Raw genomic sequence first — 21,286 nt, 5'->3', positions numbered from 1 at the left:
TTGGTTTTATTTTATAGTATTAATCAAATAATTTTTTCCAAAGTTTTCATGCTATAAATTTACAGTACTACAACCCCCCCCACCCCCTTCATTTTTATTTCCTGTGCAGATGCACTGCCCAACAAAATCACCCTGATCATTCTAGATTGATTTAATACTTTTCAAATATAACCATTCAGGTCATCTGGTGAAAATTGCGGTATTGTTTCGTATCGTAATATAGATTGCAGAAAAATTTCATTTCTCAATGTTTTCTCCAATATCATGCAGTCGTAGACTGGTAACCTTTTTAAAAACTACAACTTTATGGTTTGTATTGAAATGTAATGATGATTTTACCCTGTTTTTTTTTCTCCAGATGTTAGCAAAACCAAAGAGAGGTCAAACAGTTAAACTAAAGAAAAGCGCCTGACAGTGTTTACCTCAGCGGAAAATGTGTCTGCTGAAAAAATAAGATTAAACCAGCCTGTTCAGTTGGTCAGGTTGGAAGACCAGCTAAACAAGCAAACCATCTTAAGCAATAATTTTATCACAATTTCTATTTGAATATATTTTAAAATGTAATTTATCCCTGTGATCAAAGCTGAATTTTCAGCATCATTACTCCAGTCTTCAGTGTCACATGATCCTTCAGAAATCATTCTAATATGATGATTTGCTGCACATGAAACTTTTCTGATTATTATTATCAATGTTGAAAACAGTTGTGCTGCTTAATATTTTAGTGGAAACCATGATACATTTATTCAGGATTCTTTGATAAATAGAAACGGTAGTTTATGTTCTTGAAAGTTAACGTTGGTAATATGGTATGTTTCAGGTTTACTTGTCCATGTTGACAAGAGGATCACACTGGCTGCATTCAAACAGAATCTCGAGCCGTTTGTTGGCGTTCCCTCCACTCAGTTTAAGGTCTTCCGGGTTTATGCCAACAACCAGGAGTTTGAGAGCGTGCGGCTCAATGAGACGCTCTCCTCTTTTTCTGATGACAACAAGGTGAGTTTGTAACTGTGCTTTCTCCAATCCCAGTTTAAAGGAACACACCGACTTTTTGGGACTTTAGCTTATTCACTGTATCCCCCAGAGTTAGATAAGTCCATACATACCCTTCTCATCTCCGTGTGTGCCGTAACTCTGTCTGACGCACCCACCGCTAGCCTAGCTTAGCATAAAGACTGGAGGTAAACTGCTCCAGCTAGCATACTGCTCCCAATAAGTGACAAAATAACGGCAACATTTTCCTATTTACATGTTGTGATTTGTATAGTCAAAACGTGGACAAATAACAAGGTCACATGAGACACAGCCATCTTCTAACCGTACACATACTGGGAACTATATTCTCAGAAGGTGAAGCACTGCTACTTATGCGGAGTGATTTGCTCGCTACTAGCTAGCTAGTCACTTTGCTTTTGTTGACGGAAGTAACAATGGTGCTTTTCAGGTGTTGCGCTAATCACTCCGCCCAAGTAGCAGTGCTTCGCCTTCTGAGAATATAGTTCCCAGTATGTGTACGGTTAGAAGATGGCTGTGTCTCATGTGACCTTGTTATTTGTACACACTGTGACTATACAAATCACAACATGTAAATAGGAAAATGTTGGCGTTATTTTGGGACTTATTGGGAGCAGTATGCTAGCTGGAGCCGTTTACCTCCAGTCTTTGTGCTAAGCTAGGCTAGCGGTGGGTGCGTCAGACAGAGTTACGGCATGCACGGAGATGAGAAGGCTATGTATGGACTTATCTAACTCTGGGGATACGGTGAATAAGCTTAAGTCGCAAAAAGTCAGCGTGTTCCTTGAACATGCAAAGACAACTATACTGGGTTGTTCTTGCAATTCCGTTTGGCACCACTAGATTTAATACATAAATGACACCGTACATATTTATATGCACGGCTGCTCTGCTGTTGAACAGATCACGATTCGATTGGGACGTGCACTGAAGAAAGGAGAGTACAGGGTGAAGGTGTACCAGCTGTTAGTTAATGACCCAGAGGTGAGCCACAAAGCTTTTTGTGCAATTGGAAATGGATGTGCTTTTCGTATTCTACAGTGGAACGATTACTCTGAAATCACCAAACATGTTTGTGCACATGTAACATGTATTGTTTTGTTTCGACAGCCCTGTAAGTTCCTTTTGGATACTGTGTTCGCTAAGGGAATGACTGTTCGGCAGTCGAAGGAGGAGTTGCTGCCTCAACTCAAAGACCAGTGTAAACTGGACCTCAGTATAGACAGGTGAGCTCATATCAAACATTTTGGACAGGTTTACTACTTTTAGTCAAGATGTTTTACGCCAGAATCATTCATGATTTATTCTACTGGACCTTTAAAGCTACACTGTGTGATATTTTCCCCCATCTAGCGGTGAAATTGTATATGACTATCCAGTGAATATTAGTTTCTGTTCCTTTCAATTCCGAGGGCGTTTTAACTCCTACGGTGGCCGTATTATTCCAAGATTAACATGGTTTCCAGTTCGACTTCGTCCATGAGTGTTCCTTCAAGTGATGAGGTTACTTTAGAAAACTATTACAAAGTGCATTTAGTTATTTAGTCAGTTAAAACTATTCATCACAATACTTTTTCACCATTGACGCGAGGAAAAGTAAAGCAAGTTATACTAGACTTGCGTTATGCACAACCATGCTATGGTTAGACAAGCAACTATAAAACTTCGAATTTACACAAATAGGCAGAATTACCTGTCAAGAAGAAAGCAGGCAACTTCGGCGTCCGTTTTAAAATCTTTGCTCCTCATGAGCTCTTTCCATCTGGGAAAAGTTACTCCAGTATTGACTTTGGTCTTGCTGATTTGCCGGTCGCGTTGACGTTTTAATTCTCTCTTTTGCTTCATTGGCACTCTCTTTCGCTTCTCAAGCACAAGAAAACTGGGATTTCAGATGATTCACCGTGGAAAAAATGTCAGTATTTATTACAAATGATTTATCTGTGTGTATAAATTCAAGTACCTTCGTAATCTTTAATCAAAATAACTACCCAAACGTCTAGGAACGACATCTCTTCTCTTCTCTGATGACGTGTTTACTGGAGTAAGGGCGACCAATAGTCCAACATGTTTTTGAAGCGTTGATCATTGTAGCCAAACACAGCCATATGTTGAGCGCATGAACACAATGGCCAATCAGAGGTGTTTAAGAATAAGTTCAACAGCGCTCAAAATGTAGTAATGTCGAGTAATGTTGCATTTTTTACATTTCAGTACCGACTTGGTACCAAAGTCAGTGCTTTTGACAACACTAGTCTGGGATGTCTTTATGTAGGCTTGAAAATGTTCTTTATCTACAAAATGGGGGCCAGCAGAGTCGACTCTGCTACATGTCCTCAAAAATAGGCGTGTCTCCCCCTCGCATTCGTCACGGTGTCACTGAGTGTAAAACGTGAAAGGCGAAGCTTGAATTTCCAGGTATGTCCCTCTTTGGTGAATGTATTTTCAAGATGGAGACGCAACATGGCTGCCGTCATTCGAGCGACTCGCTCATATGTATTATAAATGGCAGATTTTACGCTTACGAGAATACTTTATTAGTTGGTTGAAGTAATTACACATGAATGAGCACACATACTTTTGATAGAACAAAGTGTTTTTTGCTAAGAATCAACTTAAAAAGTTACACAGTGTAGCTTTAAGACTTCTATGTAAACATCCTTTATGATTGGCTAATCCAGTGATTCCCAAACCTTTTCTGCTGGCCCCCATTTTGTAGATAAAGAACATTTTCAAGCCTACATAAAGACATCCCAGACTAGTGTTGTCAAAAGCACTGACTTTGGTACCAAGTCGGTACTGAAATGTAAAAAATGCGACATTACTCGACATTACTACATTTTGAGCGCTGTTGAACTTATTCTTAAACACCTCTGATTGGCCATTGTGTTCATGCGCTCAACATATGGCTGTGTTTGGCTACAATGATCAACGCTTCAAAAACATGTTGGACTATTGGTCGCCCTTACTCCAGTAAACACGCCATCAGAGAAGAGAAGAGATGTCGTTCCTAGACGTTTGGGTAGTTATTTTGATTAAAGATTACGAAGGTACTTGAATTTATCAGAGATGGGGGACTCGAGTCATATGACTTGACTCGAGTCAGACTTAAGTCGCAAATTTTAGGACTTGAGACTTGCTTGACAAATATTAATAAAAGACTTGACTTGACTTTGACTTGATATTCATGACTTGAGACTTGACTCGGACTTGAGGTAAATGACTCGAAATAACTTGCCTTTTTAAAAATAAATATCTGTATTTGAACGCACCGCAACAATCACGTGACGCAGCAGGAACGCGCGCTGTGTGAACAAAAGCCGTAATAATGCAGTGTCGTAGTGATGACGCTGAAGCGCGGGATCGTTCGCCTGCTGTGAAACGGTACGTACTGTAATGCGCAAGTTTATGATCGAATCAGAGAAAAAAAAAATGCACAAGCGTGGTCACAGCTCATAAGCAAACTTAAGACGCTGCTAAGACATTACATGTCTTTACGGGTTGTGTGTGAACAATCTCTGATTCCGGGAAATCACTGGCACTGCTAGACTGGCAGTGTGAATGAACCTAAATCAAACGAACCCGGATCAAATCTTGGGTCACTTTATCCGTGTATTTTCCGGAATCTCTGTGTGAAAGGGGTTTTGGTCACACACCCTGACAAAGGCTCATTAGCCACAACGCATAGTTGTGCAAGTACTTGTCACCTGATTTTAAAATATTAAAGCCATGATAAAATAAAGGCTTTCTATATATTTTTAATAATATTCGAGTGGATTAATGATTTTTTTTTTTATGATCTGAATAATCCCTTACATACAAAAGCACAGAGAAAAAATATTTTCTTGAAAATGAAAATGAAAATCGGGTTAAAATATGTTAAAATATGCCATATTCCAGTTTTTCTTACCTGCATGCATCCCTTTGTACTGTCTAGTTATATGCTACCAATATGGTCTGCTATCCCAGGGTTGACTTGAATGTTAAAAGAAATATAAAAAAAAATGTAACTGTAATTTAATAATAATTAATAATGCATTATACAGTCTACCGTTCTCTGGGATTTGTTTTCATGATAATCGAATGTAAAGAGTTTTATCTCTAAAAACTGTTTAGCTTATAACGCTAGTATATAGGGCATATAAGTAAAAAGAAATCGCTAGTTAATACCACTAAAAGATTGTGAAAAGACACCTACACACAAAGAAAAAAAACATACAGACTTTCGAACCGAACCATGCATACACAAATAAACAAAACAAAAATTCAAACTTGCAAGCACAACCATGCACACATGCAAACAAACAATACACTCTTCACTCATACACGCGCACACACATTCACTCACAAATATTAATAAATCACTCACTCGCACAGATTAATAATGTACAATAGTCAATCCACCTGATTGACAGGTGTAAGTTTTGTGTCAATTCAATTATTATTGTTTTTTTCTTGTTATTCTTTTGTTAAAAAGGAAAGATCTAACTTGTTGGGATGTGTTCATGTTCCATAAAGGGGATGCCAGTTTGAAGAATGCCATTTGGTGGCATAGGAACCATTATACTTGAATTGTGAATTGTTTAATACCTTTTAATGGTCTTCTGCAATGTTTGAGGCATATTTATTTTTCATGCTTTAATGTTAGCCTAATTTCAGTTACATTTACATTTTAGGCTATGTAGTTTGAATTTTTTTTTATTTTTTATTATTATTTTTATTGTAGTAACCACTCAGCTGTAGTGGAAATGCATATTTAAAAAAAATGTTGCAAATAAAACCATAGTCCACAGCTTATGTAGTTTTAACTTATTTTAATATATAAATTCAGTGAAATCATCAAACGTTTGTATGACTTGCCAGTGACTTGTGACCCAAGCTACGACTTGACTTGACTTGCTTGACATAAAGCAGTGACTTGACTTGACTTGACTTGCTTTTCACAAAATTGACTCGGACTTGCTTGAGACTTGAAGGTTAAGACTTGAGACTTGCTTGTGACTTGCACATGTGTGACTTACTCCCACCTCTGGAATTTATACACACAGATAAATCATTTGTAATAAATACTGACATTTTTTCCACGGTGAATCATCTGAAATCCCAGTTTTCTTGTGCTTGAGATGACTGTTGTTGTCTCAGGCCTGACTCATCCTGCAACAGTTTTGGACGCACATCCCCATTCTGCGCACCAACAGTGTCACATCTCAATGCTTCACTGCAGCAACTGACCTTCAAACACACTGACTCACAGCAGAGGACGATTAACGCCTCAGAATACAAACAAGATGTGTGTGCCTCTGTGTGTCACAGGTTTAGACTCAGGAAGAAGACCTGGAAGAACCCAGGCACAGTGTTTCTGGATTATCACGTCTATGAGGAGGACATCAACATCTCCAGTAACTGGGAGGTGTTCCTGGAAGTCCTTGATGGTGAAGACATGTTTATCATACATTTTCTAAGCCTAAACCAGCATGCCATGTACAGTAGTCAACATTTGAAGTGGATCAAAACCTTTCATCAAAGTTATACATGAATTTTGAACAATAACGGTTCTTTGATTAACTTTTTTTGATCCACTTCAAATGTTGACTACTGTATTTTGTCCATCATTGATTTCCTTGCTTGTAGAACCGGAGCGGATGAAGTCCATGTCTCAGTTGGCGGTTCTGACCCGTCGCTGGTGTCCTGCCCAGATGAAGCTTGAGGCCTTTCGGGAGGTGGTGCTGGAGAGCAGCAGCGTAGAGGAGCTCAAGGAGAAGGTGTGTGGAATCAGCAATGTTTCTGACGAATTCCCAATTGTCATTTGAGTGCTAATCTCATTTTTTTGTTTTGTTTCCTCAGCTCAGCGAAATGAGTGGAATTCCTTTGGAAAACCTGGAGTTTGCCAAGGTACGACAGTCTTTTGGGAGCAGATTTAGTTGAGTTTCTGATGCCCTTCTTGCAGTGCCTCAGATAATGAGTGTCTTGTTTCTCCTACAGGGACGAGGAACTTTTCCTTGTGACATTTCAGTGCTGGAGATCCATCAGGATTTAGATTGGAATCCTAAAGTCTCCACCCTCAATGTCTGGCCACTCTACATCTGTGATGATGGCGCTGTGATCTTCTACAGGTAAAGCCTTTACCTTTCAGAAATGGAATTAGTCTCTTTATGTTTTGAAAGGAAATTCTATTTTAAACTGCCTCTATTATGCTTTTTCATATATTACCTTTCATGTAGTGTGTTATATGTAGCTGATTGTGAATGTAAAAGGTCTGCAAAGTTTCAAAGATGCAGTTGATAAATGGAGTTAGTGTCTCCCAAAAAAAACAAGTCGATTCCAGTCTCACTTCCTGCAAGAACCTACGTAGGTTTGTAATAGATTTGCATAATGCCAACCTATGGTCTTCATTGGCTGCCAGCGAACAACGTCTACTTTGACCCGCCCTCAAACACTGTAGATGTATCGGAGACTGGAAGAGTTTGGTTCATGTTGTCGACATGTTGTGAAAACGCTATTTTCTGCACTGAAAAAGCAAATCCACTTTGATGCATTTCCAAAAGATTGAAATTGATACGGAAAAACCGGTGCCATCATAACTGTTCGTATCACTGTGTTTACTAGTGCTGAGGAAGAACTAAAATTCAGATATGGTAATGGCCGTTTAGTTTCTGACACGTGCTGTAAGCAGTCGACCAATCACAACACACTGGGTCCATCTGACCAATCAGAGCAGAGGAAGCTCTCGGAAAGGAGGAGTTTAGAGAAACTGAAACTGTTTCAGACACTGAGAAGAGGGGTGATGCTGCAATGGATAATATGAGAAAATTCAAGTGTTTTTTGACCTCGTATGTCTGTTGTAGGAGACTGAAATCAGGAAACTTTAGAATAGCATAATGGGGCAATTTAAGACATACTGTGTGCATCTTTTTAAACCGTTTGAAGCTTAAAAATGCACATTTTCAGAATTGAGTTGTAAGACTAGTTTAATTGGTCTTATTAAAGGCTAGATAATGTTAGGCTATTATTATGTTTATGTTATTGTTTTGATTGAATTATTTACATTTTTTATTTAATTATTGTTTTAATAATGTGGATTTAATTGTTAAAGGCTTGTTATGCTGTTATGTTATGTTACAATTGCTAAACTACTTTTAATTTAACATTAACATGTCGTTATTAAAGCTAAAATGAACTAAACGAATGACTTTAATCAGCGATTGACCCGTTGCTTGCTGGTCAACTTGTCACTCATGCGTTTCCCTCCTCCACAGGGACAGCACCGAGGAGCTCATGGATCTCTCTGAAGAGGAGCGCAACGAGCTGATGAAGAAGGAGAGCAGTCGCCTGCTGAAGACGGGTCACCGGGTCAGCTACTCCCCCCGCAAAGAGAAGGCCCTCAAAATCTACCTGGACGGAGGGCCCACCAAAGACCCTGGACAGGACTGAGAGGGGCGGGGCGGGGGGGGACTATCCTTCCCTATTCTCTATCTGACCTGCCCGCTGCAGTGTAGCGCTGCCTCGCCAGCCACCCTGGCATTTGGGCCACACGTTGAATCAACGTCACCAGTGCTGTCCGGCTGACGCTCTCTTCTTTGAGCTCCAGAACGCATAGTACTCAGAGTACTATTGTGCACCATAGTTTATTGTACTGTAAAGTTTAAAGGGAAGTGCAAAAGCTATTTCAAGTTCAATATCATTCAGATAAATCGATTTAATAATACAGAGATGGGTGCGTTTGTTAGAAGAAAGGGGGCAGTTTGGGAGAGATTTTATCGCCCTCTTGATTTTGCACTCACGGTGCGCCATCTCCATTGATTTTTTTCGTCCCGTCGTTCTGCATTTTACTGTTTGTCCATCACTCACTCTATAATTTTGAGATGCGATCCAGCGTGACAAATTCTCATCGTCCCGAGTCACTCGAGCACAGTGCGTAATGTATCCGGTCACCTCCAAGCGCCCAAGCACTGCTCATCTTCCATTTCGGAGAGCTCTTCGATCGACTCCAGTCGTTGTGTGACACTTTCACTTGAAATTTTGGGTATGATGCTCTCACTTGAATATTGGGATATCTCTCCTTTTGTTTATTTAACACATAGTTGTGAAATTAAATGCTTCTTTTCTGGCTGAACAGGTTCTATTCTTGCAGTTTATGCTTCCTTTTGTGTGTGGGTGTGGTTAGCGGTTTGCCCGCCCACCGACTGCTGAAGCTCCTCCTCTCACTACTTCCTGCTGGGGCTCATGACACTGGTACATATGAATTGCAAGCCTTTAAGAGTAGGGCGACATGAATCAAGTAGTGCGCTTTGTTCACCTGATTCATTTTTTTGTATTATTATTTTTTTTTCATGTAAATTATGTCACTTCAGACTGATAAAGGTGATGTTAGGTCTTGTGAGTGACTTTTAATGGCACGTGTTTTAATTTTTCTGTACTCGGCTTTTCTTTTTCCATTTAGACATGTCCTGTGTTTCTTTTTCATTTTTTTGTTTTTATTTCTGCACAATGTGAACAGAGCCTGTGGGTTCAGATGTGGCAGGTGTGTGTGTGTGTGTGTGTGCATGTGTGGAAATGCATCTCGCTGCTGTTTTTGCGTAGCTGGAAATCGAGGGTTCGGACGCCGGTGTTTGAGCTCGACTGAACGCCGCAGGTTTCTGGGCTCCTAATGCTGCCACAAGCTGTTCACAGTAGACATGCCAATACTGAAATAAAAAGCAACAATCAATCTCTGTTTGCCTGCTTCCAGGTTGACGTATATGAAGATCTCATATTTTAGGCCGTTTACACCTGATATTAAGATGCGTTTTGGTCGATCGGATCACAAGTGAACGACGTTAAATACAGGTGTAAACGGGGTCTAAAGTGTTTTGAGCTCGTCCACTTTTGACCTCTTCCAGAGATCGTGGACAACACATTCGACCGGATTGCTTTCGTAGTGTAAACGCTCATGTGATCGAATGTGTTCAAACAGTCTTCTCTCCGTCTACTGATCTAATGCGTGAACATTATGGGAAGCGCTCTAGCCAGACGGGATTTAAACTTTGAAGACCCAAGTTTGGTTTGAAGATGAAAAACGTACCAAGCACAATGTTCTCCCACCATTCCTGATTTCTAACACACACTCACAGCGTTCGGCTGGTCTCGCGGCTTCAGAGCAGAAACTAAAGCTGCTGCTCTCTGTGTGTTTTTCCGTCGTCTCCGGTCGCGTACACATGTAAATTGCTTGAGCTTATTTTGTCCATTAGATCGAAATATCCTAAAAAAAACCCCATACATTTACCCTCCCATAGACCCTCCCCTTGAAGAAATCAGGACAGACGGCGTACATAAATCAGCACCTATGATTCTCTCCCCTAACTAACTGATGTATATGTACATCAACGTGTATTTGTATGTTGTTGTTTTTCTACCACACATACATTGATTACATTTGCATAGGGACAAAAACATACAGTATTGACAGCATTATTCACTACCCGGCCAAAAAAAGAGTCGCTGTTTGGATTTAAGTAGGAAAATGCATTAGTCTATGATTGGATCATTATTGCTGTGAATAATATGTTTCTAGCATGTTATATGTTTGGCAACAGTTCTTCTAACCCTAATTGATGGAGTGTGTAGCTTCTCATTTCTTAATTTCCAATTTTTTGTGACCTAATCTAAAGTGAGAACTATTTAACGCATAAAAAACATGATCTAACTCTTTACATATGCGCTAATTAAACAATGATAAATTTGTTAATTGCAGTGATAACAAATGAAGAGTTCACTATTTGTATATAGCCTATTCATATATTAACAATGTAGAGACTACAATATATGAACTATGAATTAACTATAATAGTTTGCAAATGATTTGTAAGTACTTTATTCCTGTGTACTTATTATAAAGTGTTAGCAATTATACTAGTAGTAATTATATAAAATACAGTTTACATACCGTCATAACTTTAAAAAGATTTGTCTATTATTTAAATTAACCTGCAGAAGTGGCTCATCATCACCTCGACGGACTCAACAGAAGAAATGGACCGGAGAACGTTCCATGTCAAAGAAGGCGGAGCCTCAGAGCCACACCCACCTATTACATCATCGCCATGAGCCAATGCTAGTTGACAAGGTTGACATTTTCTAGAAAGTTCGCTTTGGCAAGCAGTTTCGAACTTCCAAAACAAACACCAGACGAATTTCCTTTTTGCTTGATTTAGTTTGTATTTTGGGGCCTTAAGCTGAGGTCACATTAGCCACATTTTGCGGGCAAAAAAGGTCTACAGTCAATAATGTAGAGATGTATGAAGCAAAGCTCACAAAGAAGTTACGTTCAAACCAAGCTGGTCAACATGGTGAGTTCGCATGACCAATGTGAACCAGTGAAATCTTTAGCTCTCACGAAATTTCTGTGGATTCCCATTAAAATTATGATTTCACCTATGAAATTTTGCAGACGGGTATAAATATGGTGTCACCTTTATGAAGAAATGAATTATAACATACAAGTGGACCAATTAAATAAAGAACCATTTTAGTTCAAACCCTCATTGGTTCAGATTATACACTGAATGTGAAAAGATAGAAGCAACACATGGTTTTCAACTTTTTATTTTCTGGAGCATGTTTTGTATTTATTGCCTGGGGAAATTACATGAGGTTTGTTGAATGTGTGCGTCACTTTAGCTACTACACTAAACTAATATGGATTGATCACATCAGAGCTGTCCTCATATTTTCTCTGCCATACATATTATTGAAGCATTAGTACTTTACATTAATAATGTGTGCTTCCTTCCCATGCTAAAAACCCACAGTTGAGCTTCAACACTTGAGGGCTGTTCACACTGACACACTGATTTGACGAACTAGACCAGGGCCGGTTTCACAAAGCTATTTTAGACCGGTCTATAGTGTTAGACAAGTATAAAATTTGCTCATAGACTAGTCTAATGCAAGTTAGAATGTTTCACAAAAATAAAGACTGACTTAATTCAGACCAAAAAAATTAGACACCAATCAGTTACATTACAAACAGCCAAAAGAAAAGGGAAAATGGCTCATAATTTAAACATTTCTTCTTGTTACTACATTCTCCGCTAAATTTCCCAAGTAAAATGTCCTTGTAACTGTTATACTCCTCCAACAAGCACATATTTTCCGCTGGGGTAAACTGCACTGAGCGGTTGAATGCGCTTACTCGATCCGCCACGTTTTTTGTTTTGAAAAGTGTCTTATTTTACCCAGAATGCATTGCAGTGTAGTCCTACTTACGATAGTCAGAGTCTTAAGTGCTTTGTGCAACGGTCTGATTTAGATGTCTATCTGAAGTCTGACTATCTACTATATCTAAGCCATAGTCAAAGTCTATCTTTGTGAAATCGGCTCCTAGTTGATGCCCAAATGTTATGGTCTGCCTAACTGGTCATAGCTTTGAAACTCCACTCGAACATAAAGTGCACGAGTCAAACATGAATCATCTTGCCTCACTCGACTATTGAAGTGTCACTTGACGGCCCCAACTTTGCATCAACACTCGGGTCACCTCAAATCACCAACTCTCATTCGCACTGAATGACATCCGGGCGTTCAAATCGATGTCAGTGTGAACGCTTTTAGATTCAGGCCTTCAGCGATTCAGAGCCTGTAAGTTTGGGTGATTAAAGGGAAGGCGTTTCCTACAAAGCTTTGGCGTGATGATGAAGCGTTCATGTCTGTTTCGGCAGCTTGTCTTCATCTGTCAGGCTCACTAGACGAGGTAGTCGATCTCAGAGTAGAGGGTGTCAGTGAGGTCCTCCTCGCTGGAGTTCTGGCTCTTCAGGCACAGAGCGCCTCGTCTGATAAAGACGGCAAAAACAACGTTTATGACCAATTTCATAACTTGTGAATGTTAGTGCATCACGGTTTCCACATAAATATCACACTGTTTTCATTGGTCATATAAAATGTTTCTTTAGCAACACACCAGCATCTTAGAATGATTTCTGAAGGATCATGTGACACTGAAGACTGGAGTAACGATGCTGAAAATTCAGCTTTGCATCACAGGAATAAATTACATTTTCACATATATTAAAATAGAAAACAGTAAATATTTTAAATATTTTTAAGTATTTTTAAATCAAATAAATGCAGCCTTGGTGAGACTTCTTTCAAAAACTTTTTGCAAACTTTTGACTGGTTGTGTATGAATAATAATCTATAATATATTGTTCAGAATGAGATGGCCTTCAGGGCTTCTTACCCCAGATGTTGGCACTGCAGGTCACCGGCACATGGGCAGTGCTCTTGAGGATTCTCCCCCTGCAGATCCCATGACAGCAGCTCCATCAGGTGATTGGCTGAAATGATGCAGCGCTCGCGTTCTATTGGCTTAGAGCTGCACACTGGGAATAGCAAGGCTGAAAAATGAATACATTAGTAGTTATGAATCAATGCTGGAAATGATTCATCTTAGTGAATCAAGTCTTTTGATTCCGTTCACCAAAAAGAGTTGTACTGATTCGTTCAGTGGTGTTACATATTTATGCCAGTAGGTGGTGACAAATTAGTGTCTTATGTGTCATGATAGTCATTGCAACAAGCCTTATTATCCTTTATTAAAATATGTGCATCTACAAATCATCTATACCAAGTGTTTTCCTCACAAAAACGTAGATCTATTGTATTGCAAAAGTCGATCAGAAACTTTGCTAATGCGAAAGAGATGAGTGATTCAGCAAAGCTTCGGTGTATTCATTTAGCAGATCCAACCCAATGAAATGCTCCTTCACAACCCACTCTTGAATACTATTGGTTTGTGCTAAAGTCGGGCTTTACAGGCATGAGAAGCCGCCAGAGGTCACACACTTCAAAATGGACCTTTAAATGGGAGGGAGAAATATGAGTAAGGCTGCATCAAAAATCGCATACTTCTCTACTATATAGTAGGTGAAAAACAGTATTTCCTTTGTGACTGCTAAAACAGTATGTTCTACATAGTATGAATGTAATTCGGAGAGTAGTAAGTCCATAGATGTAATCCGATGTAATCTAGTAGATGTAATCCGACAAGAGTAGTATGTCTGAATTCACAGTACTCGTAAAAGAGTAGGCAAAAAGTACCGGGATGACCTACTACTTCCGACGAGATTCTGAAGTGTGCATATGATGGACACTTTACTATCCCATGAGGCCACGGGAGAGGATTTGTGAATGGCGGTGAAGCGACACAACTGACGCTGGTTGGTCACATGATAATGACACCATGACGAATCCAGATTACATTTATACTATATAGAACATACTTTTTTAGCAGTCACAAAGTACGTACTTATTCAAAGTAAGTACCTACTCGAGAGTATGCGATTTCAGACACAGCCTAAGTGAATGAGAGTGATTCATTCACTTAAAGGGGTGATGAACTGAGAAATCATATTTTCCTTGAGCTTTTGACATATAAGAGGTCATCATCATACTATAAGAATATCCTGTAAGTTTCAGAACTGAAAACTCCTTGTTAGTCCAATAAAAGCTTTTATTGACACCAGGCACAGCAAACGACAGGTTTTTAAAAGTGGGGATCTATGACGTCAAAGGGTGTCAAACCCCGCCTCCGCAGAAGAAGAGCAACGCCTACTTCAACACTGCCTGTTTAGCCCCGCCCACCGATTCACGCATTAAATTAAACTCATTATAAAATGCAAAACTGTTATCCAATCATAGCAGTGGGTGTTTACTTCCAAGTCTTCAATACGGCAAGCCCATAAAAACCGAGCGTTTCAGGAGCTAGGCTCAAAACCAGGGTAGAAAATAGCCTATTACTGATTCATTTTGATGTTTTTGAATGTAAAAACCAAGCGAACGTCATAAGTTGACCTCAGACATCAATCTAAAAAAATTAAAAAAGCCAGTTCATGACCCCTTTAAAAGATTTGTTCAAAAGCTCAGATTCATTCATGAACAACACATCACTATCAAGCAGTGTCACAGCATATGCCAACCAAAATATTGAACAGATAATATGACCCGCTCCTGTGATGCTCCTACCTTTATGGAAGGCACAGCAGAACTCCTCCTTACAGTCTCTTTGGTACTGACAGATGGTTCCCGCGTCTCCCTTTGAGCTGTTCATCGCACACTGACCCCACACACACAGCTGTCCCGCACAGCATTCCTCATCTTTGGTGCACGTCTGAGGGGGATAACGTACATAGAGTGCCTTGAGACAGCTATTCACCCTTTGAGTCACTTCTTTGGTTCATCATGTTACACTTACATTTCAGCATATTTTTAATCAAATCAAACACGATTCTTTCTTTCAGCACATCAACGCACAGGTCGTCCTGCAGCAATGCATCTCCACATATCACTACTAATACTAATATGAACAGTTCCTAATATCTAAACAGTGCATTTAAAGTCCCCCGTGGTGAAAATCCGGCTTTTAATGTTGTTTATGTGTCTATGTGGTGTTTTTAATATGCTTTAAGACAAACCATGTGCAAATTCATAAGTCAACACCACTGCTGAGTATTTTCTCCTTAAAACTGCAGTGAATCAAAGACAGTCTCAAAAACATGGTTTGAAATTGCTGGTGTTTCTGACGTCACAAACTACATTGTAACCAATCAGGTCAATGTGTGATCGTCAACGAGTGGATCTCCGAGCTGTGTGAGTGAGTGGAGGCGGGGCTCATTTGCATATTCATAGAACCACGTATACCGAATGAGGCAAGAGTGTCGAGTTACATTCAAGCTATTCAAGAAAAAAAAAACATTTAAATATGTCATTTTGGTGATCAAAGATGAGTTTTAAGGGGGGACTTTAAGACTAGTATCTGGCTGTGCAATCATTGCCACCATGATGTCAGCGTGTTGCTATGTGATTTCCAAGGGGTTCTGGGTAGGAATGAGGAGAATCGTTCGAGGAGTGTAATGATTCTGATTCCACACCGATTCCCTTCATCCATCCATTATTGAAAAACACTAATGCTAATCACTGTGCTTTCCAATTAATGAGATCATTTTAAATTTCAATAAAGCAGATCTACAAGGCTTTCTAGCAAGCACACACAGTTTTGTTTAGTTACAGTCTGCTTCAACAGTATCCTGTAAGAGTAATGCACATCTGTATTCTGCTTAGTTGGCTACCCTACTTCCCGTGCCTCGAGATGAACTCAGTGTCCTATGTGGGGCCGGAGATGCTCATATTTAGCACTCTGTGCACTTTGATGTGAAATCCAAAGGAGAAACGCTCCAGCATATCCGATTCCAGGTGCACTCATGCTGCAATGCAGTCACAATGCAGGCTCAGTTGCATCATATTGTTGGAAAGCCACATTATAGGGTAAAATCTCTGTGCAGAAAACCAAATGCACCAAATGGAAATAACTAGGGACTAGGCTGAACACCTAGCATGCACTAAGCACACTAGAGAATCTTTTATTCTGGATAATACTGGAGGTTAAAGGGATACTCCACTTTTTTTGGAAATAGGCTCATTTTACAACTCCCCCAGAGTTAAACAGTTTCGAATCCATTCAGCCGAACTCCAGGTCTGGCGGTACCACTTTTAGCATAGCTTAGCATAGATCATTGAATCGGACAGGACCATTAGCATCTCTCTCAAAAAAATGACCAAAGAGTAAAGTAATGTAATGCCATATCAGCCTAGAAAATCGCAACTTTTCATTTTCCGTCGGTCTTAGTACACGATGTAACTACAGAAGAGTCAAGTTTTAAATAGGAAAAATATCTAAACTCTTTGGTCATTTTTTTGAGAGAGATGCTAATGGTCCTGTCCGATTCAATGATCTATGCTAAGCTATGCTAAAAGTGGTACCGCCAGACCAGGAGTTCGGCTGAATGGATTCGAAAACGGTAAAACTCAACTGTTTAACTCTGGGGGAGTTGTAAAATGAGCCTATTTCCAAAAAAAGTGGAGTATCCCTTTAAGCGTACTTTGCAGTGTGCCTGGTCTGTGAAATTTGAAACCTCTTACCGCATCAAGCTGTTTGCAGGGCAGACACTTTGAGCTGTGTGACTCGTAGAGACAGTACCGGCCCTTCTCACAGTCTTCATCAATGACACACTCCTGAGAGACACAAGAAAAGCATTCAAAACCTTCAAGAAGGAACAGAGCAGATTTGAGCTTCAAACTTCAAGCACATAGTCCACATAACTAATCAATAGCAGTGTTATACTTCACCACAGAGTTAAAACAGCATTCACAGGGTTTCAGGAGGATGTGAGCTGGTCATATACTGTAGGTGCGGTTTCTTTCTACACCCCCACGTTTAGGCTGATTTTTGAAGTGTAGGACAAAAAGCGTTTTATCCCTTAATGCTTAATTTCCCCTTTTTTTTTTTAACCCTGGTTCATAAATATTTAACAGAGGAAAAAGTCATCTTTAGAAGAAATAAATATATTAAACTTATTAAATACAACCACTGCAATTATATAATTACAAATTATACTTAAGGACCTTAATTGTTGCTTTTAGCCCACATCTAATTAATTAAATGTGTTTCTTGCCATTTCTTTGTAATTAATTGTGATATTTATTTTGCATTCATTATGCATTTGAAATGTACAATCTCATCTGGAAAAACAGACCAAAAATATCGATGACTCATCCTGCACTACACAGATTTTTGTCCAATCAAATGCTGTCTAGAACAAACGTCCCTCCCCCTTATCCACCCATAACTGACTAGCAAATGGCAAATATTTTGTAAAGAAGTAAATTTTTTATGCCCTTCCCTCGCTAACTTCCTTCGTCTCATTCATTCGGATGTACGTCATTGTTTACGCTGCACAAGTGCCCTCTACTGGCGGATCCCTTGAAATGTGGTCAATAATTTTATCCCTTGAAACTCATCTTTGATCACCAAAATTACATATTTAAACGTTAAATTAGCAATAGCAGAACTGAATTCGCGACCGTATTCTGAGAGACGTGGCTTTCTGTGCGCACGCTTACGCTGTGTGTCAGTCATGTGAGCCCAGCATTGAGTTCTTTTAACTGCTTATTGTGCTTAATAACACTTTTTAACATCGAGCACGTCCCACATTTGCGATCACCTTCTGAGAGACAGCTTTCCGTCTCTGCACGTTAGCAGTGTGCCAGTCAGATAATGAAACAAACAGATCAGGGGCAGAACATTTCCAGTATTTCTTTCCATTGCTCAATGGTTTTAGACTGCTTATACTGCCTAAAAGCAGACCTGTAGGGAAATACACTCTCAATTATTCAGCATTCGCTTTCTTTGTATGACCTCCCTGGATGCCCGGAATGAGTAGGCTAGATCTGAAATGTCAAATGGATCCGGAAAGCCTCAGACGAGATCCGTCGATTATCAGCTGAACTGTCGCCTCGGGTTCCAGAACCCTGTCATCTAAAAGACCAGGTCAATAAAACCAGACTCGTTTCAGTCAGACGGGAAATGAAATGCTGAGGAAGAGTATTCCTGTTCCTGAACACTATTCTTCCTGACGTCTCAGAGAAAATGTGCACAATAGTTTCTCAGACACAACTAGACAGAGACAGCTTACGTGATCATGATCAGTGCTGTTCTCTTTATCTCCTGGCCGCATGGTTGATGAGGTGTTGGTGTCTTCAGCTGGATTGTCTGTTGTCTGGGAGTAAAAAGAGTTTATCATGCATTTAAAACATGATACACATAGAATGATGGTACATCTAGCCTATGTGAGAAGAAACATGGCGAGTGGCACAAGAGAAATAGCACGTCTAGAACAACTCAACTACTTTTAAGTGGTCATTATGCCAAATGATTTGACCAGTCAGAATCAGGTCTGGAAAGTGACTGACTGCATTACTGAATCGTACTAAAACTCTTCACCTACCATATTGATTCTCTCAGCGATATAATTAGATTGATTCCCAGCTATGATTTCAATACTGCTGTCATTTTGGAGGTTTGAAGAGACGTTGTGTGGATGGAGGCTTGATTTTGCGGTCTCATTGTCCATCTGAGGGAGAGAGAGAGAATAAAATAAGCTCTTATTCGAAAACGCTGCAATAAATCAAACTGTGCAATTACTTATGAGCTATTTCTACTTGAACTGGCTCTTAAAAATCACTTTCACTGATTTTCATGGCTTTTTTAGCCATTCATATTACTGATTAAAAAATGTTAAAAAATAATCTTATATAGATTGCACTCACAAAGAGCTGAGCGTAGCAAGAAGGAAAACTAAAAGACCCTTTCAAGCTTTAAAATCGTATAATTCATTATAATGTCAGATTTTGTCATGATGATTTTTCCTTACAGTGGGTACTTTATGTTCATTCAGTAATAATAAATACGCTTTTTGACTTTAATAAAACCAGTTAGTTAAAATCTTACCACATGAACCACATACAGACCTGACTATACATTTTCCAGTAAAGAGGTAAAAGGCCTATAAGATAGACCGATAATCAATTTAACCAATATGAATTACTGATATCCACTTTTCAACTTAATCTGTCATCAGTTCTTTAATATCAAGTTGATGATAAATGGCACATTTGGGGGATCTTTGAAGAAAAACACCGAACAATATGGTTCACATAAAATAGTTTGAAAATGTGTATCTGTAATTATGAAAATTGATTGGTCATAATGCAATACTGGTCAGTTCATGAAAAGAACACAACACTATCAAATATCAATTAAGATGTGATGAATGATTCTTTCCGTTCTGATTTGGCATGTGTCATAACCAGTGATGCTATTATCAAAACTAAGCTATAGTTATGACAGAAGCTCAAATGATTATCCAAATCTACGCTTATAAATTGGCTGTTGTATTTAAAGCAGAAACCTGATGCAGCGCGTCCTCCAGCTTCTGCTGTGTGTCCTCCATCTGTTCCTCCACATCTCTGAACACATCGCTCAGTGTCGATTGTCCTTGCACTACATTTGTCTCCATGTTTGCAATGATGTCCATGTCTGTTTTGGATATTTCGGGGACGATTCCATGGACGATGCCCAGGCACAGGCTGAATCCGAGCAGAAACATGTTGACCGCGCGGCTGATGCTATACAGTATGTGTGTGTGTGATCAGAGGAGCTGTATGTGTGTGTGTGTGATCAGAGGAGCTCCAGCTGTGCGATGCGATGCACGTCCACACGAACACACAATCCTCCCTCTGCATCTCTGGCTATACCCACATATATCTGCATATTCAGGCATTCAGTGCGACTGCGCGCGCATTCCTCATATGCAAATCAACTGTGATGCACAATTACATATTTGAGTTATTTGACTGTTTTTATTTATTTATTTATTTATTCTATTTTTCTTTTTTTATTCTATTTTTATTTGCATTTACCTGAATATATATTTACACAAAACATAAAACTTAATCTTGTCCTTATTCGGTGACGTTAACAAGCGGTCTAAAATAATCTAATAAAACAAATTCAACGTTTTCACTTTTTAGTCTCGAGTCTCTGGAATGAATTAAAATCCCCACCATATTGCATAAACAACTAGTTTTTCAGTTTAGTTCTGTTTTTGGTTCTCACTACCAGATTTTTCATTCATTATAGGTTGTAGGCTATAAAGGTAGGGTAGGGAATTTCAGAGAGGCTAGCAATAGCAAGCTAGCTTTGAAAACATTAGATCCCACCTTTCCTTCAGAGCGTCTCCAAAGTCACGCCTCGTCTAAAACACATGAACGTGCACAGCCAGAGCAGATTCTGCAAAGCCTCACGAGAAACTGTGTTAAATGACCTATGTCTCAAAACACATAACATTTGTACCACCTGGCGGCTGCAGATTCATTTTCGACATTGATAATGTTGGCAGAGAAACTCATAAATCCGAGTCTGAGGACGTGAACAGCAACGGGTAACGTCACAGGTTGCCATCTTGTAATTATGGTTACAATGGCGTGAACACAGCATAAACTCATTGTTTTGGTTCAGGAGGAACTGTAAAAGGTGGTCTTTGCATAGCCTTATGGAGGTATGGAAATGCATATGTTGACATGCAGGTAGGACATCCTATCATTGCATTCGGACCAAATGCAATGATTGGATGGAAATGTTTTGGTCTTGAGACATCCACAGATGTAAGTACACTTTTTAATAATTAAACCACTTCTATTATTGATTGCTGGGTCATTCCTGGGATTCGATAATATTTCAACTTGGATTTTTTTTTTTTTTTTTTTACTACATATATAAATCATTTTCTAAATAGCCCACATCATTAGGCACATATTAAACCTCCAAAAAATCATATTTTCCCATTTCGCATTTAAGACCTTATATTAATTTCAGTGTTTTTCAGATTTAAACACCTTTTATTCT

At 39.3% G+C, this 21,286-nt stretch overlaps 2 protein-coding genes across 6 annotated transcripts in view; one reads left to right on the top strand and one right to left on the bottom strand.

The window, feature by feature from the left end:
• usp47 (ubiquitin specific peptidase 47) overlaps positions 1 to 9,718 on the top strand; it is a 34,512-nt gene extending 24,794 nt beyond the window's left edge. For all 5 annotated transcript variants that reach the window (XM_084109742.1, XM_084109740.1, XM_084109739.1 and 2 more), the window contains exons 21-28: positions 821 to 996; positions 1,918 to 1,998; positions 2,125 to 2,240; positions 6,325 to 6,443; positions 6,643 to 6,773; positions 6,856 to 6,903; positions 6,994 to 7,124; positions 8,268 to 9,718. In XM_084109742.1, the coding sequence (XP_083965868.1) occupies positions 821 to 996; positions 1,918 to 1,998; positions 2,125 to 2,240; positions 6,325 to 6,443; positions 6,643 to 6,773; positions 6,856 to 6,903; positions 6,994 to 7,124; positions 8,268 to 8,442 (977 nt within the window). In that variant the 3' untranslated portion in view covers positions 8,443 to 9,718. The remainder of the gene's footprint in view (positions 1 to 820; positions 997 to 1,917; positions 1,999 to 2,124; positions 2,241 to 6,324; positions 6,444 to 6,642; positions 6,774 to 6,855; positions 6,904 to 6,993; positions 7,125 to 8,267) is intronic.
• A 1,858-nt stretch (positions 9,719 to 11,576) lies between these two features.
• dkk3a (dickkopf WNT signaling pathway inhibitor 3a) lies at positions 11,577 to 20,132 on the bottom strand. The gene is made up of 7 exons (XM_084109744.1): positions 19,791 to 20,132; positions 18,828 to 18,953; positions 18,516 to 18,599; positions 16,963 to 17,055; positions 15,010 to 15,154; positions 13,226 to 13,382; positions 11,577 to 12,818 (listed from the first exon to the last, which is right to left on the bottom strand). The coding sequence occupies exons 1-7, from the start codon at positions 19,986 to 19,988 to the stop codon at positions 12,731 to 12,733; spliced, it is 891 nt and encodes a 296-aa protein (XP_083965870.1). The 5' UTR covers positions 19,989 to 20,132; the 3' UTR covers positions 11,577 to 12,730.
• Positions 20,133 to 21,286: the final 1,154 nt, after the last annotated feature.

This window comes from Abramis brama (assembly GCF_963993115.1).
Source record: "Abramis brama genome assembly, chromosome: 3".
Classification (NCBI taxonomy): Eukaryota; Metazoa; Chordata; class Actinopteri; order Cypriniformes; family Leuciscidae; genus Abramis; species Abramis brama.
This window is presented reverse-complemented; position numbering and strand designations above follow the sequence as displayed.

Bases quoted from the DNA above. Each gene is read 5' to 3' on its own strand.
- dkk3a (XM_084109744.1), bottom strand. From the start codon at position 19,988: ATGTTTCTGCTCGGATTCAGCCTGTGCCTGGGCATCGTCCATGGAATC. The intron at 15,155-16,962 runs GTAAGAGGTTTC...TATCCCCCTCAG, and splicing joins CCTGCAAACAGCTTGATGCG to ACGTGCACCAAAGATGAGGA. The intron at 13,383-15,009 runs GTAGGAGCATCA...TTCATTTTTCAG, and splicing joins CTGCTGTGCCTTCCATAAAG to CCTTGCTATTCCCAGTGTGC.